Source organism: Carassius auratus, unplaced genomic scaffold (genome assembly GCF_003368295.1).
Source record: "Carassius auratus strain Wakin unplaced genomic scaffold, ASM336829v1 scaf_tig00041474, whole genome shotgun sequence".
NCBI classification, from domain to species: Eukaryota; Metazoa; Chordata; class Actinopteri; order Cypriniformes; family Cyprinidae; genus Carassius; species Carassius auratus.
In genome coordinates this window covers 100840-120603 of record NW_020526651.1, presented here as the reverse complement: position 1 = coordinate 120603, position 19764 = coordinate 100840, and the positions used below count along the sequence as shown (strand labels likewise).

The window sequence follows — 19764 nt, the reverse complement described above, 5'->3', positions numbered from 1 at the left end:
GGCAGCAGCCGATCTCAAAAAAGCTTCTGATTTACAGCAAATTAAAAACAAATGTAATAATTTATTTAACAATTTAAACATTTATAGTGACATTAAAAATGCAAAAAAAGAACAGTCAACATATTTTAGACAATAATAGGAAAGTTAAAGGGGAAATGTTTTTAAACACAAACTGGTCTGGGGATAGAGCTGGTCTAGACCAGAGCCTCACTATCATTAAACCAGCTCTCCTCTGAGCTCAAACGGCAAGTCTGTGTCTCTTCTGCGTCTGTACACCATAGAATCATAAACTCCTCCTGTTACGTCCACATCAGCTTTACCGTATACCCTTCCCTGTGGAGACAAATGGAACAAACGACAACTATAAACAGAAGCGAAACGTCAAACTGACAGTCTGTCATATATAAACTATTGCACCACTGTTCTGCAATACCATAATTCTGCAATCATAATGGAGCTTGTGTATATGTATCCCTTGCATAGGTGCAACTTTCGAAAATATAACCAAACTGGTTGTTGGTTTCTCACCCACCTCATAGTATGTGGATACTGGTGCTCGTGGATGAAATCGGGGCAGCAGGGGGCAACAGTGAGAAGCCCTGCAGGTCCTCATATGTCCCCCAGCCTCTCACCTCCTCATAGTCATGCGTGAGAGGGTTTGTGCCGCGTCTGCCATCTGGAGGGAAGGAAACACAGCACATGCATACTTCAATGTGTACCTTCAAACTAATCCATAAACAACTGTCACTGGAGGGGTTTGCTCCAATATTGAATACTCACTTTGCCTAAAAACAAAAGAGCTTTTAAAAGCAGAAATTTGATGTGATCAAAAATGCCTCCCCTCACACAATCAGTAAAGAACTAAGAAAATTATGTGTGCTAAGACAAGGATCACTATTAGGCCCAATCCCAATTCTACCCCTTAGCCCTTCCCCTTTCCGTGTCTCAATTCTCTTTTGGTTGGAGGGGTAAGGGTAAGGGGTAGGGCCAGATAGCCCTTCAAACGAAGATTTTTGGGACCACACTTCAAGCGAAGGGGTATGAATTATCTCGGCAACATGGCTGCTACAGCGAACAAAAAGACACATAAATGTAAGATGTTTTGGCATAAATAAAGGTTTTAACGAAAAGTAATCATTTGTTTTTATGTTACATTCAGTTGTGAGTTCATATTAATGGTCATGTTACTTCAAAAAAATGTTTGCAAAAAATCGCTAATATTTGCTAACGGCATATCATTACAGACTGCAGGATAGTGCCACAGAATATGTCTGATCAGGGCGATAACTGCCGTAGTCGTAGACATTGATGGGGGCTAATCCCCCCAATAATTAGAAATCGCTAAACCATTTTCTCAAATATTGCCTATTCGAGAGAGAGAGAGAGAGAGAGAGAGAGAGAGAGAGAGAGAGAGAAATGGAAGTTGCGTGTATTCGTGTCTGTGCGTTTAACTTTTTAGAGTGAGTTTAATCAAAAACAGCGATTGTATCCTCTCATCGCTGGTAAATATAATGTAGCGTTTCAGTATTTAAACTGTATTTAATAAAAGTCGTGGGGCAGCGTTGACAAGTTTATTTTCTCCTGGATGTGAGCTGCGCGATTTCTGATATGTGTGTGTGTGTGTCAGTAACCAGCTCATTAATAGAGAACGATTATTAAAGGCTTTAATGCACACCAGCACACATGTGTGTATTGTAAGAGCTAGACGACGAATGATGAAGTGTGACGTCATGGTAGTGGTGTCCCAATCCTTAGGGGAATATTTTCTCCCCTACCCCTTGACACTCTGTTTCAAGGATAAGGGGAAGGGGTATAAAATAGAATTGGGATTGGGCCTTACTCTCATTCATCCTCAGGTTTGTTCATATTTGAAAGTTTCCAATGAAAGACGGACCTGAACCTTACAGTCTTACACTCAAAAAACCCTAGAAACGCTTTAGCGATGGGCCATAAATACTAACTTTTTTTTGCTAGATGGGCAGAAAATTATTTAGGAAGGGGATCAGAAGTTGAAAGAGGCAAGATTTAAACCTATAAAAAATTAAGTGTATAAAACATTAGATGTAGTCTCACCATGATCCTCAGGCCCTTCAGGGTGAGTAAACAGAGCAGGGCTGTAGGCCTCGGTTGGGTAGTAATAATGAGAACCCTCCTGCTATTGAGGAAAAACGACATCTTCAGTAGTGATAAAACATTTTTGTGAACTCAGGTCTGATCTTTTTCAGTACAAGACAGGAAAATGTATTTGTATCTGTTTTGTTTTTCTAAATCATGGGAAAGCTTGAACAGACTGCGTGAGTGTCCAGTGATATACCCGTCCGTAGCTCTCATAGACGCTGCTGTCAGGCTCGGAGCTGCTGTCAATGAGGAGCGTTCGCTGGGCCGTGGCGTTGATTAGCTCTCTGCTCGCATAGCGGGTTGAGCCGCTCACCGTGGACCTGCAGAAACACAGAAGCATCACATTCACAACACACCGCACCTGAAAGTTAGAAAACATGACAAGAAAGAAGAACTTCTGCAAGTAGGGAGCAGTCAATAAATACAGATGCTCAGAAAATCTATCGAAATCTGTCCAAAATATATACATATATAATAAGATTAATGCATCACCCACTATGCATGTTATATAATATTATATATACTGTATTTACATAAGTGAATTATTTATATATACTCAACTAAATTATTTATTAATATTCCTTTCATATTTGCTTTTGATTAACTATTATTAATGACATTTTTAAATAACTTAAAATATATTATTGTACATTATATAATGTAGTGTATGACTCACTTTTGCATATTACATTTTTTTTTTGCCTTAACACATCACTGTTTTATGTCTTAATGTTTACATGTCAGTGAATTAATAATACACACATATTTAAATAATAAATATTTATTTTTCTCTTCGATTTCTTGTTGAATATTCTGGGTCTTTTTACAGAAGTGAAATGCTCTGCCTATGCCATTTTAAGTTAAATTAATAATAATAATAATAATAATAATAATAATAATAATAATAATAATAATAATAAATAATAATAATAATTGCATGGACACTTTAGACTTCTCATTTTAAATATCCTATTAAAACTCCAAGACTTTTGTCTATTCTGCTTTTTTTGGGTTCATGACTCACCTGTAGGCTGGTGAAATGAACACTTCTCTGGAGGCTATTTATGGAGATGCAAGCTAAGCAGCATTTCTATATGCCATCTTAAGGGCTTCTATGACTACTGGAAGCTGAAGGCTTCATCCAGACAGGCAGAAGTTGTTCAGGATGCCTTTCAACCGTCACAGCATGCTGGTCTTGCTTGTTAGCGCGGCTCGCTAAGGCTCACATCACCATTACTACAAATCTCTATAACCAAGTATTAAACTTTACGGCAGTAAATAACCACCTAGCAAACCTAGCATCATTGCAACAAGTTTTGCACTCACATTTTTATCAGCAAACTTACTAAGTGGGCATACCTGCAACAGAGCTTTGATTCAGAGCGCTAACGTGACTCACCTCTCCTCCTCGCTTTTAGTCTCCTGTGAAATGCTCCTGGTGTCCTCTGAGTGCAAAAAAAACAAATGAGAGTGGCGTGTTACAGGGCAGAGGTCACACGACAGAAATAAAATGAAAGCCAGGATGCCAGACAGACAGAACACAAGATTGTTTGCGTATGAAACATTCATCATATGCCATTTCAATTGTTGGTTTCTCCTTACAAATTGTGTTGTGACAGTAGCTTTAATAAACTGATAACAAGGGCCGTTCAAATTGAAAGCGAGAGGAGAGGACGACAGGTTCGTGAATAGAGAGGAAAAGAAAGAAAAAAGGGAGCGAGAGATGAGAGGGGAGAGACAAGACACCTGACAGTTTGAAGGAAGGGGCGAGGCGAAAAAAAGACAGATGGGGTGAGTGAGAGAGAAAATGACAGAGGACGAAAGGGAAAGGGGTTAGATAAGGGGAGAGACGAAGGGAGGAAGTGACAGCTGCCGGGGAAAGAAGAGATGGCGGGATGATGCAGATGGCTGAGGAGGTAGCGTGGATTTAAAAGTGAGAAATCATATTAGGATTCAGACAGTTCATCCCTTTTGCACTGCGTGCTGTCGCTGCGAGTCGACCAGTTTAGGACACGCTGTCTACAGCACAAACTAGAAATGGCGACAAGCTGAGGAGTTTCACTGTCAATTACCTTTCAGGCTCCTCCCTCTTTTCCATTTGGCGAATAGAAAGCAGCTCAGAGGGTTTAGGAATAACAGAAGACCGCCCACAACCAAGATCACCACCACATAGACAGGAAGACCACGACCTGTTGAGAAAGAGTTTTGGAATAAAAACCATGTAATGTGTCTCGACCACAAAATGTATTTGAACACTAATTGACTTCAAGCTGTAAAAGACAGAAATTTAGGAAACGTTTTGGGTTTGGTGTTTTTCCTCATGTAACATCTATAGAAGAAATCATCTCCAGTTTTATTATTATTTTTTCTTTTTCATGGCTAACTGACTGGGAGTGTAGCATTTATTTTTATATAATAAAATTAAATATTTAAATTATAATAAAAAAAATATTTAAAACAACAATAAAATCCTACTACTATTACTTGTATCAATTAATATTATTATTATTATTATTATTATTATTATTATTATTATTATTATTATTATTATTATTAATAATAATAAAATATTATTATTTTATTTAAATACACAAACATTAGCTAATAATAATAATAATAATAATAATAATCCACAAAGCTTTTCCTCATTTATTTTGTTTAGTGTTGAATGAGGTAATGAAAGCCATTTTTTTTTAAAATAATAATACTTATAAAAAATTATATTTAATCAATTATTATTATTAAAAACCTTTTTTCACAGTACTTCTCATGTGTCTAACATTGAATAGGGTACATAAAGCCAATGATATTAATTCAAATTTTTATAAAAAAAAAATATATATATATATATATATATATATATATATAACATTCATATAAAATCAGCCTGACACCAGTTGCTTAAAGCTATTTGCAAAAACAGCTCAAAATCATGTTAGTTTGAGTTAGTTGGCCACAAGATATTTTAATGGCAGTTGTGCTGAAATTCACACACATTTATGTGTGTTCATGATGTCTTGGGTTGAATTTGCACAACTATGCATCACCGTCTTGTTGGATTTGCTATACTATATGTCACAGTTTTGTAGTTGAGAGCGTGTGATTGGTACAGATTTGACACGCTCGAGTCATGCTTCACCGCGTGAAAATACCTTCAACACCAAAATAACTAGTTTATTCACTCAGACGAAAGACGCTGATGAATCTCTCCCAGAAAACAAACTGCCTCACACAGTCTATCATTCCCAAATCAAACTGATGACATAGGAACCATCCAAGGAAATTTAAAACCCTAATGAATCTTTCTACACAAACCCAATCAAAATGCAAAACAGTATCGGACCTTCCTCGAATTTGCTGCAAGCTAATGTCAGTTTATTTTGTATCCCGACTCAAGGGTCAATAACTGCCACGCTGTCCCATTAAACAGCACCAAAGAGTTGAGGATTATAGCCTGAGCAAACCTGCAGTGAGGAAAACATTGAGCTCCAAGGCTTTATGAATGCACAGGAAACGGCATGGTAAAGGCCACGGAAACTGAAGTATGAGCTGAGAAATTGATCTGAATTCTGGGGTGTCAGGCCTTTTCTACATTTGATAAATAGCAGCTGCAGTAAGCTGGAGGAAGAAATGCAGCACCTGCAAGAGCCGAGTCCTGGTCTGCTGGGGAGACCCCGTCATCCACTTCCTCCGCATCTGAGAGAGAGAGAGAGAGAGAGAGAGAGAGAGAGAGAGAGAGAAGGTAAATCACTTAAAGGCAGGGTAGGTAAAACATGTATAAAAAACTTTTTTTCCAAATGTGTTTAAACTTTATTTATATATCAATACATAATTAAAATGTAAGTACTCTGAAAAAGAAAGTATAAAAATCGAGTGTCTGTAGACCTCTAACGACTGTTTTAAAGACAGCTCATTATTTCCATTCACACCACCCCCTCCCTTCTGGGCGCCTTCCAAAGCCACGCCCCCAAAACACATGAACGCGCGACTCCGACCACTGAGCTGGAAGACGCATTATTTACCTGAGACGAGCGGGGAGGAAGGAGCACAGTGCATGTAGTGAAATCATGTCAGAATCACATGTAATAAAAATAACTTTATAATTATGAAGATAAACAAACAAGATGTATTTTAGTACTCACTATCAAGCTAGCATATTGATATTGGTAAAGTTTAAAATATATATTTTTTGATTCGCTAACGAGCTAGTTATCTATAAGGCAAAGCTAAAAACAGGTTGCATGATACACGTTTTTCCATTACCATCATTTACACTGTGATGAAGATGAATTTCGTGTAAGATTCATAACATATACGTTGTTCTGCATGTAAGAGTTTCCATGATGAAAGATGAGGACTACACTCCAGAGACAAGTACCGCATCGTCAGCTCGAGGACAGGTCCGGGGTCGAGGGCGAAGCAGAGGAGGTCGTGCCAGAGGCCGTGCAACTAGGGTCCGAGGAAGTAGAGGCCGAGGACGGGGTGGTCGAAGTGCAGGGCAAGGAGCACTTGAGTTCCCTCAGTTTCTCGCCATCGCTGGAAAGGCACGCCGATATTAACTCGCGTTTTATTTCTTTGTTTATCCAAAGACTTTTTGTTCATTGCCTTTTCTTGTACTGTTACTGTCTTCCTTTTTTTTGCCTGGTTTGCCTTCACTAACTGCATAGGCCGGTACAGTGAATTTTGCTTGCTGTTTCTCTGCCATTGTTTTGGTATTCCTAGGATCCGTGCCTCTTGAATTCCTCAAATCAAACGTGCGTACGCAAGTGGGCAGGTCATGTGTGGCAAAAGGGTGGTTGCCATGGTTGCGAGAGAGTGACAGTCGCCTAAGCCAATCCTATGTTTCGTGCCGAAAGGAAATAATGAGCTGTGTTTAATACAGATTAAACAGTCTAGAGTCACTCGATTGTTATACTCTTTTTATCAGAGTACTTACATTTTAATTATGCATTGATATAAATAGAAAGTTTAAACAAATTTGGAAGAAAGTTGTTTATAAATTTCTTACCTACCCTGCCTTTAATGCAAGAGAAGAGGTTACATAGTGCAGTCACCTTATTCTGCTCTGAACTAAGAGTCTAAGATCAGAAATTGCAAACTGAAATTGCATTTGATTTATGCATTTTTCTATGCATTTAAAACTAATTTAAGATTAAAAAAAAAAAAAAAAAACTGAAAAACACTTTGCATCAACACTAGTACTATGTATATCTGAGTCCATTAGAGTGGACAGCAAATACAGAGTAGAAAGGAAAATAATGAATTCCACTGAAAGCACCGAGGTACCGGTGTGTAAAATAAAACATTATGGACCCATTGTGATGTGTAAAGACTTTAGTCGGAGTAAATGGCATATTTAATTTGACACAAACGAAAACGAGGCACTTGAATGGACTGTACTTACATGTCCCTGTTTTCATTTGCATTAAATTACATATGGCTTCTGCTCGACTGAAGTGAGTTAAAATAAGGTGACTGTGGAATACAGAGTATGCACCTACACTACACAATCACCTAACGCTTTTTTATGGTCTAGTTATTGTTGAATGCTGCTCAAGCTAAAACATATATGCCGTATGTGTTCAAACAGAGGATTTATGGTTTTATTGGAGTTTTAGAGAGGACTGTACAAACTGAACTGTGCTGCTAGTTGTTATTCATCCTTAAAGCAAAAGTTCAGGTAGAAATGCTTTTGAAATGTCCATGCAATTACAAAAGTTTTTTTTTATTTTTTATATATACACTGTAATAATACAAAACTGTTAAAAAGTTTTTTTTTTCAAAGAAAATATTTTTATTACATTAGGATCCATTAATTTGATCAAAAGTGACAGTGAAGGCATAATTTTACAAAACATTTCTATTTCAAATAAATGCTCTTGTTTTTGAATGTTCCATTCATCAAAATGTTTTCAAAATGTATTATAATAATAATAATAAGTGTTTTCAAATCAGCAATGAATTCTGAAGGATCATGTGACACTGATGTGACTGGAGTAATGATGCCGAAAATTCATCTTTGTGCCACAGGAATAAATTACATTTTAATATATATGCAAATAGAAAATAGTTATTTTAAATTTTAATACTATTACATTATTTTACTGTACTTTTAATCATATAAATGAAGAGACTTCTTTCAAAATCATTAAAAAGTCTTTCCGACACCATACTTTTGAATGGTAGCGTAAATGATGGCAAACATGGTTCTCATGTACCATGACAAATACATTCAGTCATGTTTGACTGCCTAAATGCAAATAAGATATTTTAAGTTAACAAAAAAACTATAGATGATTTTTGATGTTGTATGACTTCTATGCTGCTGTTTTGGACCTTGACAGCCACCGGTCACTGTATGGGTTTGTTGTATGGAAAAGAGAAGCTTGAACATTCTTTAAAATATCTCCTTTTGTGCTTCTTCTTAGACAGTGAGCAAAATATGGCAGAATTTTGCTTAAAATTGCTGATAATTGTTAAATAAGTAAGGTTTGTTAGTTCTGCTATCAATGAACTCTGAGCTAAATTGTGTTTTCCGTATTTTTCCGTCAGCTGCCTGTGCTCATGACTAATTTATTTTGCAAATCAAATGCTATGACATTACAATTGCTGAATTCATTATGTTTGCAGAGGGAATGTAGCTTATCATCATTTATCATACATCACATGGTTTTGTTTTCTGTCTCTCTCCCTCTATCGCTCGATTTTTCTCCCTCTCACTCACAAACCCGGCAAGATACAGACTGAAATATGCATTCAGAAAACACACTGTGGCACTGATTGGGGTAGACATGAGGCTCAGCCGTGATCTTTGCATTACAAATGAGATGTGATTGGTCGGATTGATGAATGGCTCATCAAATCAGTGGAAAGTAAAGCCGGTGTCTGAACCTACCAGAAAAACCATCATGGTTGGAACCCAAATGACAAATAATTGAGTTTATGTGTCGGTAAGCTTTATTAGACAGGCTGAGCTAAATGTACCGGCAGTGGTGACGCTCAGGATTTTGTTGTTGTCTGCATAGCTGCTCTCTCCCATTGTATTGATAGCATTGACTGAAAGGTTGTATGTAGTGGAAGGGTTAAGGCCTGTGACTGTGTACACAGTAGCTGTTGGAGGAAACACGTCCACATACATGAAACTGGCTGATCCCGCCCACCGGTACCTGTCAATCAAAAAGATGCTAATGTTTATATACTGTTTTTATACATTTCTAAATTAAACTTATTTGTTCCTTTAATTCTTTGTTCATGTTACGTTCTTGCATGCCACTCGCCTTTCATACAGTTCAGTCTGAAAGTCTAAGATTTAATAGAAATGCTTCAGTTTTTTCCACTTTAATAAGTTTTTGTATTACCAAATTTATTATCACATAAAAATTTTGTATTATTATCATTTAAATTGTATTTTATTTAAGTCAGATTTAGAATTTCTCACTTTCATTATGGTCTCAAACCTCTGGACCAGACAGTGTGACATAAACCTCCCTTTCCTACCAGGGAAGCATATATGGTGCTATGGACTTAGATAAACACATTAAAACATCAGCTGACTGAAATGTGTGCAGTGTTGTGACACTAGAGAATGAGAGATAAAGCACACCCACAACACGCACCACATGTTCTAGACACCTCACAGCGCATTTATGACAACTTCACCTGACACGGAAGTTCTGTGTCAAACCACCGTCAAATCCAGGCATCCATTCCAGAGTTACAGAGTTATGGTCGACACGGAGCAGCTTCAGGTCTGATGGGGGATCGGGGTGGTCTGAGACACACACAGAGAAACAGAGAGAACACAAGCTCATTAAAAATACAACTACTGCCTGTATCTTATTGTGTTGTTCTGAGAATGTTTATTTAAGTGGAAAAGAGAGACAGAGAGAAAAAAAAATGAACAGGCTACTCTTCTGTCAGAAAGAAATATGTGTGTCAATAATACACTTAATACACAGTTAATACACAGTTTTGGAAGAGGGTGAAGGGGTCAATCCAAAATCACAAAGCAGGGAGCACAAATCAGCATCCTTCCATTTCCCAGTCGATTGATGATAAGAAGCACATAAAATGTATCACCGCTGCATATTCATCGCAGTAAAAAGGGATGTGGACAAAAAAGAAGCTGATATTGGATTGTATTTCATGGTTTTTATGATAAACACACCACAGACCTTAGAGAAACAGAGAGAGCAACAGAAAAACAGCACAGACACACTAACTCACACACACACACTCACACACACACGCACACACACACACACACACACACACACACATTTGTGTATATGTGTATATATTAGAAATAGATCACTCGACCCTATTGTTCTGTAAATTAAGGGACAGCCTAAAAAAAAAAAGCAGCTGTTGATTACCACAACTGAATAATTAATATCGCAATTGCTGCTCAGGTCGAGAAAATCTAAATCTCATTGCTGAGCAGAAATCTCTTTCATGGTTCTGCTCATCTTTTTTATGTGCGCTTATGAGTTGGAGATAAGAAATGTGACACCCAGACGCCTGTGTCTGTTTGTTCTCATTTATAACATTTTTATTTATTCATACGTGTATGCTAATCACGTCCGCCTTTCAATAAGGATCAAGAGAAGGTGACCTGGCCAGTCTCCAGCGTGGCACTGAAATGCTCACTTCCTGTTTGTACGTACTGGTGCTGAGGAGCTGGATGTCTAGAGAGTCCGCTCCCATGCTGTTGTGGGCGGTGCAGGTGAAGATGGCGTAGTCCAGCGCTGCGCTCACGTTTATGACTGTCAGAATGCTGGTGTGTACGGTCCCTGCCACCTCCGTCTTCTCCTCGTACCTGTCAAATAAAGTCACAAAAACACTAATATGAGATATTCAGTACTGAAACACAGTCGAAACAGATTCGCATTTGCCATTTCCTTAAGGGACTGAAAATCTGCAAAGCCACAAATCTGTAACTATATAGTTATTAAGAAAGAAAAGTATGGGCACACTTCAGTATGCAAACTAAAAAGAAGCTCTATCCATCCATCTATCTATCTATCTTTCTATCTAAATCATTTTGTGTAATCTGTGATATATATATATATATATATATATATATATATATATATATATATATATATACACAGATACAGATTTATACAAATATATTTTATTAATATATTTAATATTAATAATTTACATTTAGTGACAGATGGATAGCATATCTAAGGCTGAAATTAAACATTAAGTAATAGCATCACAATAGTCTTTGTTCATTGGTTAAAACTGAAACAATAATAAAAAATAACAAAATAAAATATTTAAAAAAGTAAAAACAAAAAAAAAACCTTGTTGAGAAGAAAACAAACAATGTTTGATGAGTTTCAATAATACAATGCAGCCTTGCAAGCTCTAACAAACACCATCATTACAAGTCCTAAAACACATGAAACAAACACATGCACACATACTTAAACTTTAAACACTGTCATTACACATTCCAGACACACACACACACACACACACACACAGGTATGTGATCATGGCTGCTGCACATGAAAAAAAAAAACTCTCTTTTTTTTTTGAAAAACACACAAAGTGTTTACAGAGCTATCGAATTGGAACTGCTCATTGATTTATACTCTTTTTAAATTAAGCAAATCATAATCATATATACTCAAATTATAATTCTGGGTTATCTTTTTAAGAGGTGTATAAAGACATTGATTTCTGAATGAACATAGCTTCAGCAAACCCAATCACATGCAGTAGAGCATGATATACCATGAAGCTACTATTAACAAGAGTGGATCACCTGGGGTTGCCGAGGTCTAAAGGGAATCCATTTTTTGCCCAGGTGAACTGGACCCGAGGAACGCCTAGTGCCTGACAAACCACATTTGCATCGCTGCTGCCGTCCCCTCGGCTGGCCACCTTCCTCCACTGCGGCCCCTTCTGAAGCTCTGGAGCAACTGCAGAAACATAGAACAAGTGTTTAAAAGACCGGAGCTCATTTACAGGCTGAGACCAGATCCCTTATCATCAGTGCATTATTTTATTGAATAGAGTACAGTACTGTTTCTGTGTATGAAATAAGTCTCTTATGATCACCAAGGCTGCATTTATTTGAATAACAACTACAATGACAACTGCAACACTGTGAACTATTACTACAATTTAAAATAACTGTTTTCAATATCAATTTATTAAAATATAATTTATTCCTACGATGCAAAGCTGATTTTTTTTTTTTTGCATCATTACTCCAGTCTTCAGTGTAATATGTTTCTCAGAAATCGTTCTGATTTGATGATTTGCTGCTCAACAAACATTTCTCATTATTATCAATGTGAAAAAGTAGTGCTGCTTTATTTATATATATATATATATATTTTTTTTTTTTTTTTGAAAATTTCTTCAGGACTCTCTGATGAATAAAGCGAGTTCAATCTAACAGCATTTATTTGAAGTAGATTTATGTGTTACATTGTCATACATGTCTTTACTACCACCTCAGATAAACTAAATGTGTCTTTGCTGATTAAAAGTAGTACTTTGTAATGGTAGTGTTTATTTTGTTATCATCTTGTAAGAGATTATGGTTTGAGTTACTACTGAATACAACTGCAGTCTGTTTAATCTTCACAAAAATATCCTTAAAGTTGTTAGTATTTAATCATCTCATATTCATTATTTTGAATCAAGTTTCACTCAAACTAAAAGGACCTATTGTCACGGTTTTACGCTGCCTGAAGGAATACGGAGTCGAGGATAAACGGAATAAGGCTTTTATTATATCCAACACAGGAGATATCCAACATGGAGCACAGAGGTAGGCACACGTTAGTAGCAAATGAAGTGAGGTAGTGAGGAGACCCGACAAAACAGAACTGAAAGGACAAGGCTTATGAACAAAGGATAATTGGGGAAACACAGGTGGATGGCATGATTAAATTAACAGGGACTTGGAACACATGAGGAAAATAGACACACCTGGGAACTAATCAAACCAAACACGGAAAGACAGAAACTGGGTCACGGGCAAAAACACATTAAATGAGTCCAGGTGTGTGACAGTACTCCCCCCTCCCGGTAGGTGCGTCCTCGCACCGTAGAAACAGAGGGAGGCGTGGCTGGGAACTTGGGAGGAGGTTCCGGTGGAGGACGGACTCCCAGGAGGGGGCCAGCAGACAGGGACCACGGAGGAAGGAGCCAGGGAGGAGACGACGGAGGGAGGAGCCAGGGAGGAGACAGGAGCAGGAGGAGCCAGATGGTCCACCAGAGACCAGCCAGGACGGAGATCCAAGGTGGAGTCGACGGCGGGAGGAGCCATGGTGAAGGAAGAGTCGACGACACCAGGGGGCCGACAGGCGGAGACTGCACCGGTGGGTGAGGAGCCCAAGATGGAGCAGCACAGCCGCAGAGCCAGGGTGACGACGAGGATCCGGAGGGCCTAGGTGGAGCTGAAGGCTCAGGCGACCAAGGCGGAGGCGGGGTCCTGGCAGACCGCTGTGGAGCCGGAGCGACCGAGGATGGAGGAGGAACCAGAGGGAAGGAGGAGCCTGACAGAGCCAGAGGGATGGAATGACGAGGTGGAACCGGAGGAGTGGAGTCCCGAGGCGGCGGATGGTCGACGACTGACCAAGGTGGAGCCGGAGGGACGAGGGAGCCCGGTGGAGCAGGTGGGATGACAGGCCACGGTGGAGACGAGGGAGCTAAGAGCCAAGGCGGAGCCGCTGGGTCGAAGGACCGAGGAGGAGTCCAGGGCTCGGAGGCTGGAGGCGGAGACAGGGCCTTAACGCGCCAAGGCGGAGCTGGAGACTGGCAGTCCAGCGGCGAACCATCGCGCCCCGATGGCGCGGACTGAGGGTGAGCTGCGGGACTGACTGGCACCAGCAGGGATGGCGAGGAACTGGCTGGTCTAGGAGGAGGAGAGAGGAGAAGGATGGGAGGAAGGACAGGAGGATCAGGACTGGACGGAACCAGCGAAAGAGTAGAGGGACCAGCAGGTTTGGGAGGAGGCGGGAGAGGGAGGCTGGGAGGGAATACAGGAGACACAGAAGATTCATGGCTGGGCGGAACCAGCGGAGACACAGAAGATTCAGAGCTGGGCGGAACCAGCGGAGACACAGAAGATTCAGAGCTGGGCGGAACCAGCGGAGACACAGAGAATTCAGAGCTGGGCGGAACCAGCGGAGACACAGAGAATTCAGAGCTGGGCGGAACCAGCGGAGAAACAGGAAACTCAGGGCTGGGCGGAACCAGCGGAGAAACAGGAAACTCAGGGCTGGGCGGAACCAGCGGAGAAACAGGAAACTCAGGGCTGGGCGGAACCAGCGGAGACACAGGAAAATCAGGGCTGGGCGGAACCAGCGGAGAAACAGAAAACTCAGGGCTGGGCGGAACCAGCGAAGAAACAGAAAACTCAGGGCTGGGCGGAACCAGCGGAGACACAGGAAACTCTGGGCTGGGCGGAACCAGCGGAGAAACAGAAAACTCAGGGCTGGATGGAACCAGCGGAAATGGAGCAGAGGAAATGACTGGAGGAGGTAGGAGTGGGAGACTGAGAGGGTATACAGGGGAATCAGGGCTGGACGGAACCAGCGGGGAAACAGGAAAATTAGGGATTACCTCCATGGACCAGTCCATCAGATCCAGAACTTGCTCCATATGATCCTCAGAGACTGCATACAGCTCACCCTCAGTCGCAGGAGTGTGGGCAGGGCTTTCCTCCACGCCCTCGATCTCCACGAGGACTCCCACGATGCACGGTGTGGCCGGCTCACACACCTGGTCAGTCGCGCTCTCGAGATCCTGTTCCCTGTCAATGGATGGCTCGGGCTCTGCGGCTGCGGTGGGCTCTGGCTCCGTGCGGCGTGACGGTGGCTGGCTGGTCTCTGGGTCGGGAGTGGGACTGGCGAGATCCTCTATGGGGCTGACGGTGAAAGAGGAGCCATTTCTCGCCAGAGTCCACTCCACGAATGCAGCGAAATCCTCCCGAGGACCATCTTCGGACGACAACGCTCTGCATTTGGAGTTCAGGCTGGTGTTGTAGAAGGTGCAGAGCGCGTCGTCCGGGTAGCTGGTGGCATTAGCTAGTAGAAGAAACAGTCTTGTGTGGTCCTCGAGAGAGCGTCCTTCCTGCTCCAGCATGAGGAGGAGGAATCCGGGGCTAGAGAGGGGATCCATCAAACAAAAAACAAAAAGACTGAGAAAAAACGAAAGCAAAACGGAGGGAAAGACGCAGTTTTCTACTTTCTTTGTGTTGGTCGGGTCTTCTGTCACGGTTTTACGCTGCCTGAAGGAATACGGAGTCGAGGATAAACGGAATAAGGCTTTTATTATATCCAACACAGGAGATATCCAACATGGAGCACAGAGGTAGGCACACGTTAGTAGCAAATGAAGTGAGGTAGTGAGGAGACCCGACAAAACAGAACTGAAAGGACAAGGCTTATGAACAAAGGATAATTGGGGAAACACAGGTGGATGGCATGATTAAATTAACAGGGACTTGGAACACATGAGGAAAATAGACACACCTGGGAACTAATCAAACCAAACACGGAAAGACAGAAACTGGGTCACGGGCAAAAACACATTAAATGAGTCCAGGTGTGTGACACCTATAATCTAAATGATTTCATTTCTCAAAAGTAAAGTCCAGACTTACTGGTTAATATCTCTTTTAACACATGTATAGTGTGACTAGCAGTACTCACAGCGTACGATGAGTTGTCCTTCCACACTGCCAGGAGGCGCTACGCCGTTGTCCGCTGTACACTTGTAAAAACCTGCCCGGTCACGGGTCACCTCATAAATAGTTAACAAACCAGTGCCTTCATCTTCACTCTCCTCTCCCAGATCATCGACTTCCCCTTCACCCTAAATGCAAAACACACACACACCTGTGGAACTCATAGAAAAGCCACAAACTCACAAATAAAAAGTTTGAAAAATCCCATATACTGACTAAGATCGTGGGACACTATAGATGCCGAAATGGTCGGAAACGGCCCCTAACGCTGAGAAATGTGGCCTTTGGAAAGGAAGCTTTAATGAAAGCTATTTTTCTCCATTTAGGCCAGGAGTATGAAACATAAAGGTGAGACATTGTTGTAGTTAGAAGGATGAAATATAGCACCTTTGTTACAGGGACACATGCTTAGAGAAGAGAAGTCGGAGAGAAAGAGGGAGTTAGAGACAAAGAGGAGAGATGCGGGAGATAAATAGAGGTGATAAAAGGAGAGAAAACTAAGGACAATATTGTGGGGAAAGGATGAGAAGAAGCAAAAGAGAAAGCGGGGAGAAAGCAAAAGAGAAATGAGAAAGACATCGCTCACCATCCACTTCCAGGAAAACATACTGTAGGTGATGGGGTTGGCATCAGCGATGCACAGTAAGTCTGCAGTGTCTCCCAAGTTCACATACACAGGATCAGACTTCATACGCACAGTCGGGGCATCTGGGGGTCAAACAAAAATAACATCAAAATAAGAGAAGCATTTATTGTATTGTATTTTATAATGTATATTAGACATATTTTTTATAATATAAAAAGGTAGAAATAATTCTATAATGCATAAATAATAATGTTTAATAGTGATTCAATCATTTATTATATAGGATTATGATTTTCTTTATTTCACATTTTCAGCTTTCATTTTAGTTTTAGTCATTTTATGTGCTTTTGTCATTATTATGATTATTATATGTCAATTTAGCTTTAGTTTTCTAAATTTTTTACATTTATTTGGCATGTATTTTTTTTTTAATCTAGAATTTTCTTTATTTCACATTTTCAGCTTTCATTTTAGTAATCTTATGTGCTTTTGTTATTATTTTTATTATTATATTTCAATTTAGCTTTAGTTTTTCTACATTTTTCTCCAATTTTTTTTGGCATGGGAATTCTTTTTTTATTTCAATTTATGTTTTTCATCTTATATTTATAGCAACGTTTAGCTTTATTTCAATTTATGAAAATATTTTTTCTATTTTTTCAGTTTTATTTAATAACATTGTGCTATGCTTATGAATAAATACAAACTCAATATAGTATATAATATCAAAAAACAAAAAAATTAACAACATTTTAATCAATCTGCACTTGCTAAATAACAAACATTCTATTTATAAAATATCAAAATAAAATCTAAAATGATTTAACTACATTATAACTATAAAACAAACATAAAATGGAATAAAAAATGGCATTCAAAATGATAGCGTCATTTGCGTATACTTGTTCTTCATTTAATGTGTGCTATACATGTAAGAATGAACGTCTTGCCAGACTTGCCTCTGTTTAAGTCTCGATACTGTGCGCCTCTGCACTTCCTGTTTGAATTATTCACAGACAGTGGAAAAAAACCTTAACAGTCAAGGTCTATTGTAATCTCGTCCCTATTACTGTTATTTCAAACCCTCATGTATTCCTCCATGGCTGGCTGCAAACAGTCTTCAAGTCACTGTGGCTACAGCGCCAGGCCGCACATGTTAGAACAGAAATAATGCTTACTGAGACAAAATAACAACACTCTCGAACGACTACAGAATTCACACCACCTCAAGAAGTATCTGACACTCTCTGTTACAGCTGACATTTCTAGATGCTTGCACTGACCAGCTAAGGTCTACACAGGTCATCCGTGCTGATACAATAACAGAATTGCTATTAATAAATTACATTTATAGCCATGGCCATTCATTACTATTTAGCCATAAAAGTTCTTTCTCCCAGAGCTCTAATAAACCTATATTTCAAAAACAGAAACAGAAGCACCAAATGTTACTTGTCTTTAGAGATTTCTGTTAATTCAATTCTTTATTTTATGCACTCCTACACTTCATTTATTCATCACCTCTAACAATTACTGAGAAAAAAAAGAAAAGAAAAGAAACATTAAAACAAAACATTAATAATCTCAATGTGAATGCCTCAACAAATTAAGTGCAAATAAAATATTATATAAATAAATATTATAAACCAATTATACCTATCTATCTTATATTTAAAAAAAAATGATATAAAAAACAAATAAAATCAAACATCCTTTGACTATGAATAAATTCATTCATATTTCTAAAACATATACATAAAACAAAATATTTTAAAATAAAATATTGCATTTGCTATAAATAAACATTATATTGATAAAATATATAAAAAAAATGTAACAGAAGTTATATATATTAGCTAGCAAAATCTTTTGACTAAGAATATTTATAAAATATCAAAATTAACAAAAGCATTTTTAAAAATCAAACTGCTGCATTTGTTATTAAAATAAATATAAAAAATGTAATGAAATAAAATGCTTTGACTATGACTATAAATACAGTAACTATAATTATAAAATAAACTACATTATAACTATAATTTTTTTTTTAAATGATAAAAAAATGAAATATCAATGCTTTGACTGTCCTCACATACAGGGAAGTAAGTTATATTAAAAATTCCTAGAAAAGTGGACCTAAAATGATTGCCTCAGGCACGTATAGCAAACTACTCTGCCTCATCTCCATCCCAGCCCCCAGGAGGATCATATCCTCAACCAAGTGGGCCATTACCACCAGCCTAATCTCTGGCATGTTGGCGTGTACAATCCTCCTCTGCATTGTTCCTAACAGGCAGAAAGAGGGGGGCCTACATGGAAAACAGCACCATTGGTAAAAGCTATTCAAATGGCCCATACATAATGAATATCTAGCACTGTCAGATGCTATTGTATGAGGATGTGGAGATCCATTAGTGCAGAAGGATTTGGAGGAACATGCAGGCCTAGATTTGAAGCAGTGCTATTATTTAAACATTAAGGAAGTGGGAGTGCTCTTTCTTTCTTTTTCTCTCTTGGTGTCCCTCTCTTTTTCTTGTGTGTCTCCATCTGCGTGTGGGTTTGAATTGGCAAATAAATATGTGGTACAAATATTGAAAACAGCATGAAAGGATTTTGCGGCACAACTTTTGTGGTCATTTGTACTGAGGAAAAAATATTTCATACTCTCCCGACTGAAAGCATTTTAACCTTAAAAGATGCTTCTAACAGTACTGTGAAAATGCATCCTTATTAGATTAGCATTTATACATATTCCATAGTCAACATCTTCAATTCATGTGGCATGAGTTGTTAGTAAAGATGTTGACTCTGTGTAATCATTCATGCTAATATGAGTTTGTCCAACCCGATCTCATGGCAATTCGTGGCTTATTTGTACCAATTTGTACGACCACACTCGTACAAATTTCGTACGACCACACTCGTACAAATTCGTACGACCACACTCGTACAAATTTGTACGATTGTTTCCAAATCGTACGTATTTTACGAGTTGCACAATTCGTATGAATTTGTACGAATGACCTACACCTAACCCCACCCCTAAACCTAACCGTCACTGGGGTTTAGACAAATCGTATAAAATCATACGAGTGAGGTTGTACAAATTCGTACGAATAAGCCCCCTTGTAAAATACGTACGAATTGGCCGTGAGATAGCGTTGGTTTGTCTCCCAACCATCCATGACTGTAAACAGTCTCAAGACATTTTGGGTGCCTATTTATTAACACATCAAACTGATTATTCATGCCCACAGTGAAAACTCATTGGTTTCAAGTCCTGCTTTACTAAATCCTGCTTTCTATAATAAACAATGGTGTCCAAAGGTCTGAGACC

General features: G+C 39.1%; 1 protein-coding gene across 1 annotated transcript in view; it reads right to left on the bottom strand.

The window, feature by feature from the left end:
* Positions 1-178: 178 nt before the first annotated feature.
* The window catches only part of LOC113085420 (nephrin-like), a 71266-nt gene continuing 51680 nt past the window's right edge, over positions 179-19764 (bottom strand). Inside the window, 14 exon segments of the mRNA XM_026255122.1 lie at positions 179-333; positions 533-565; positions 567-676; positions 2074-2155; positions 2315-2438; positions 3518-3563; positions 4191-4307; positions 5758-5814; positions 9103-9284; positions 9778-9889; positions 10785-10936; positions 11900-12056; positions 15807-15969; positions 16428-16549. Of these exon segments, the coding sequence (XP_026110907.1) occupies positions 217-333; positions 533-565; positions 567-676; positions 2074-2155; positions 2315-2438; positions 3518-3563; positions 4191-4307; positions 5758-5814; positions 9103-9284; positions 9778-9889; positions 10785-10936; positions 11900-12056; positions 15807-15969; positions 16428-16549 (1574 nt within the window). The 3' untranslated portion in view covers positions 179-216.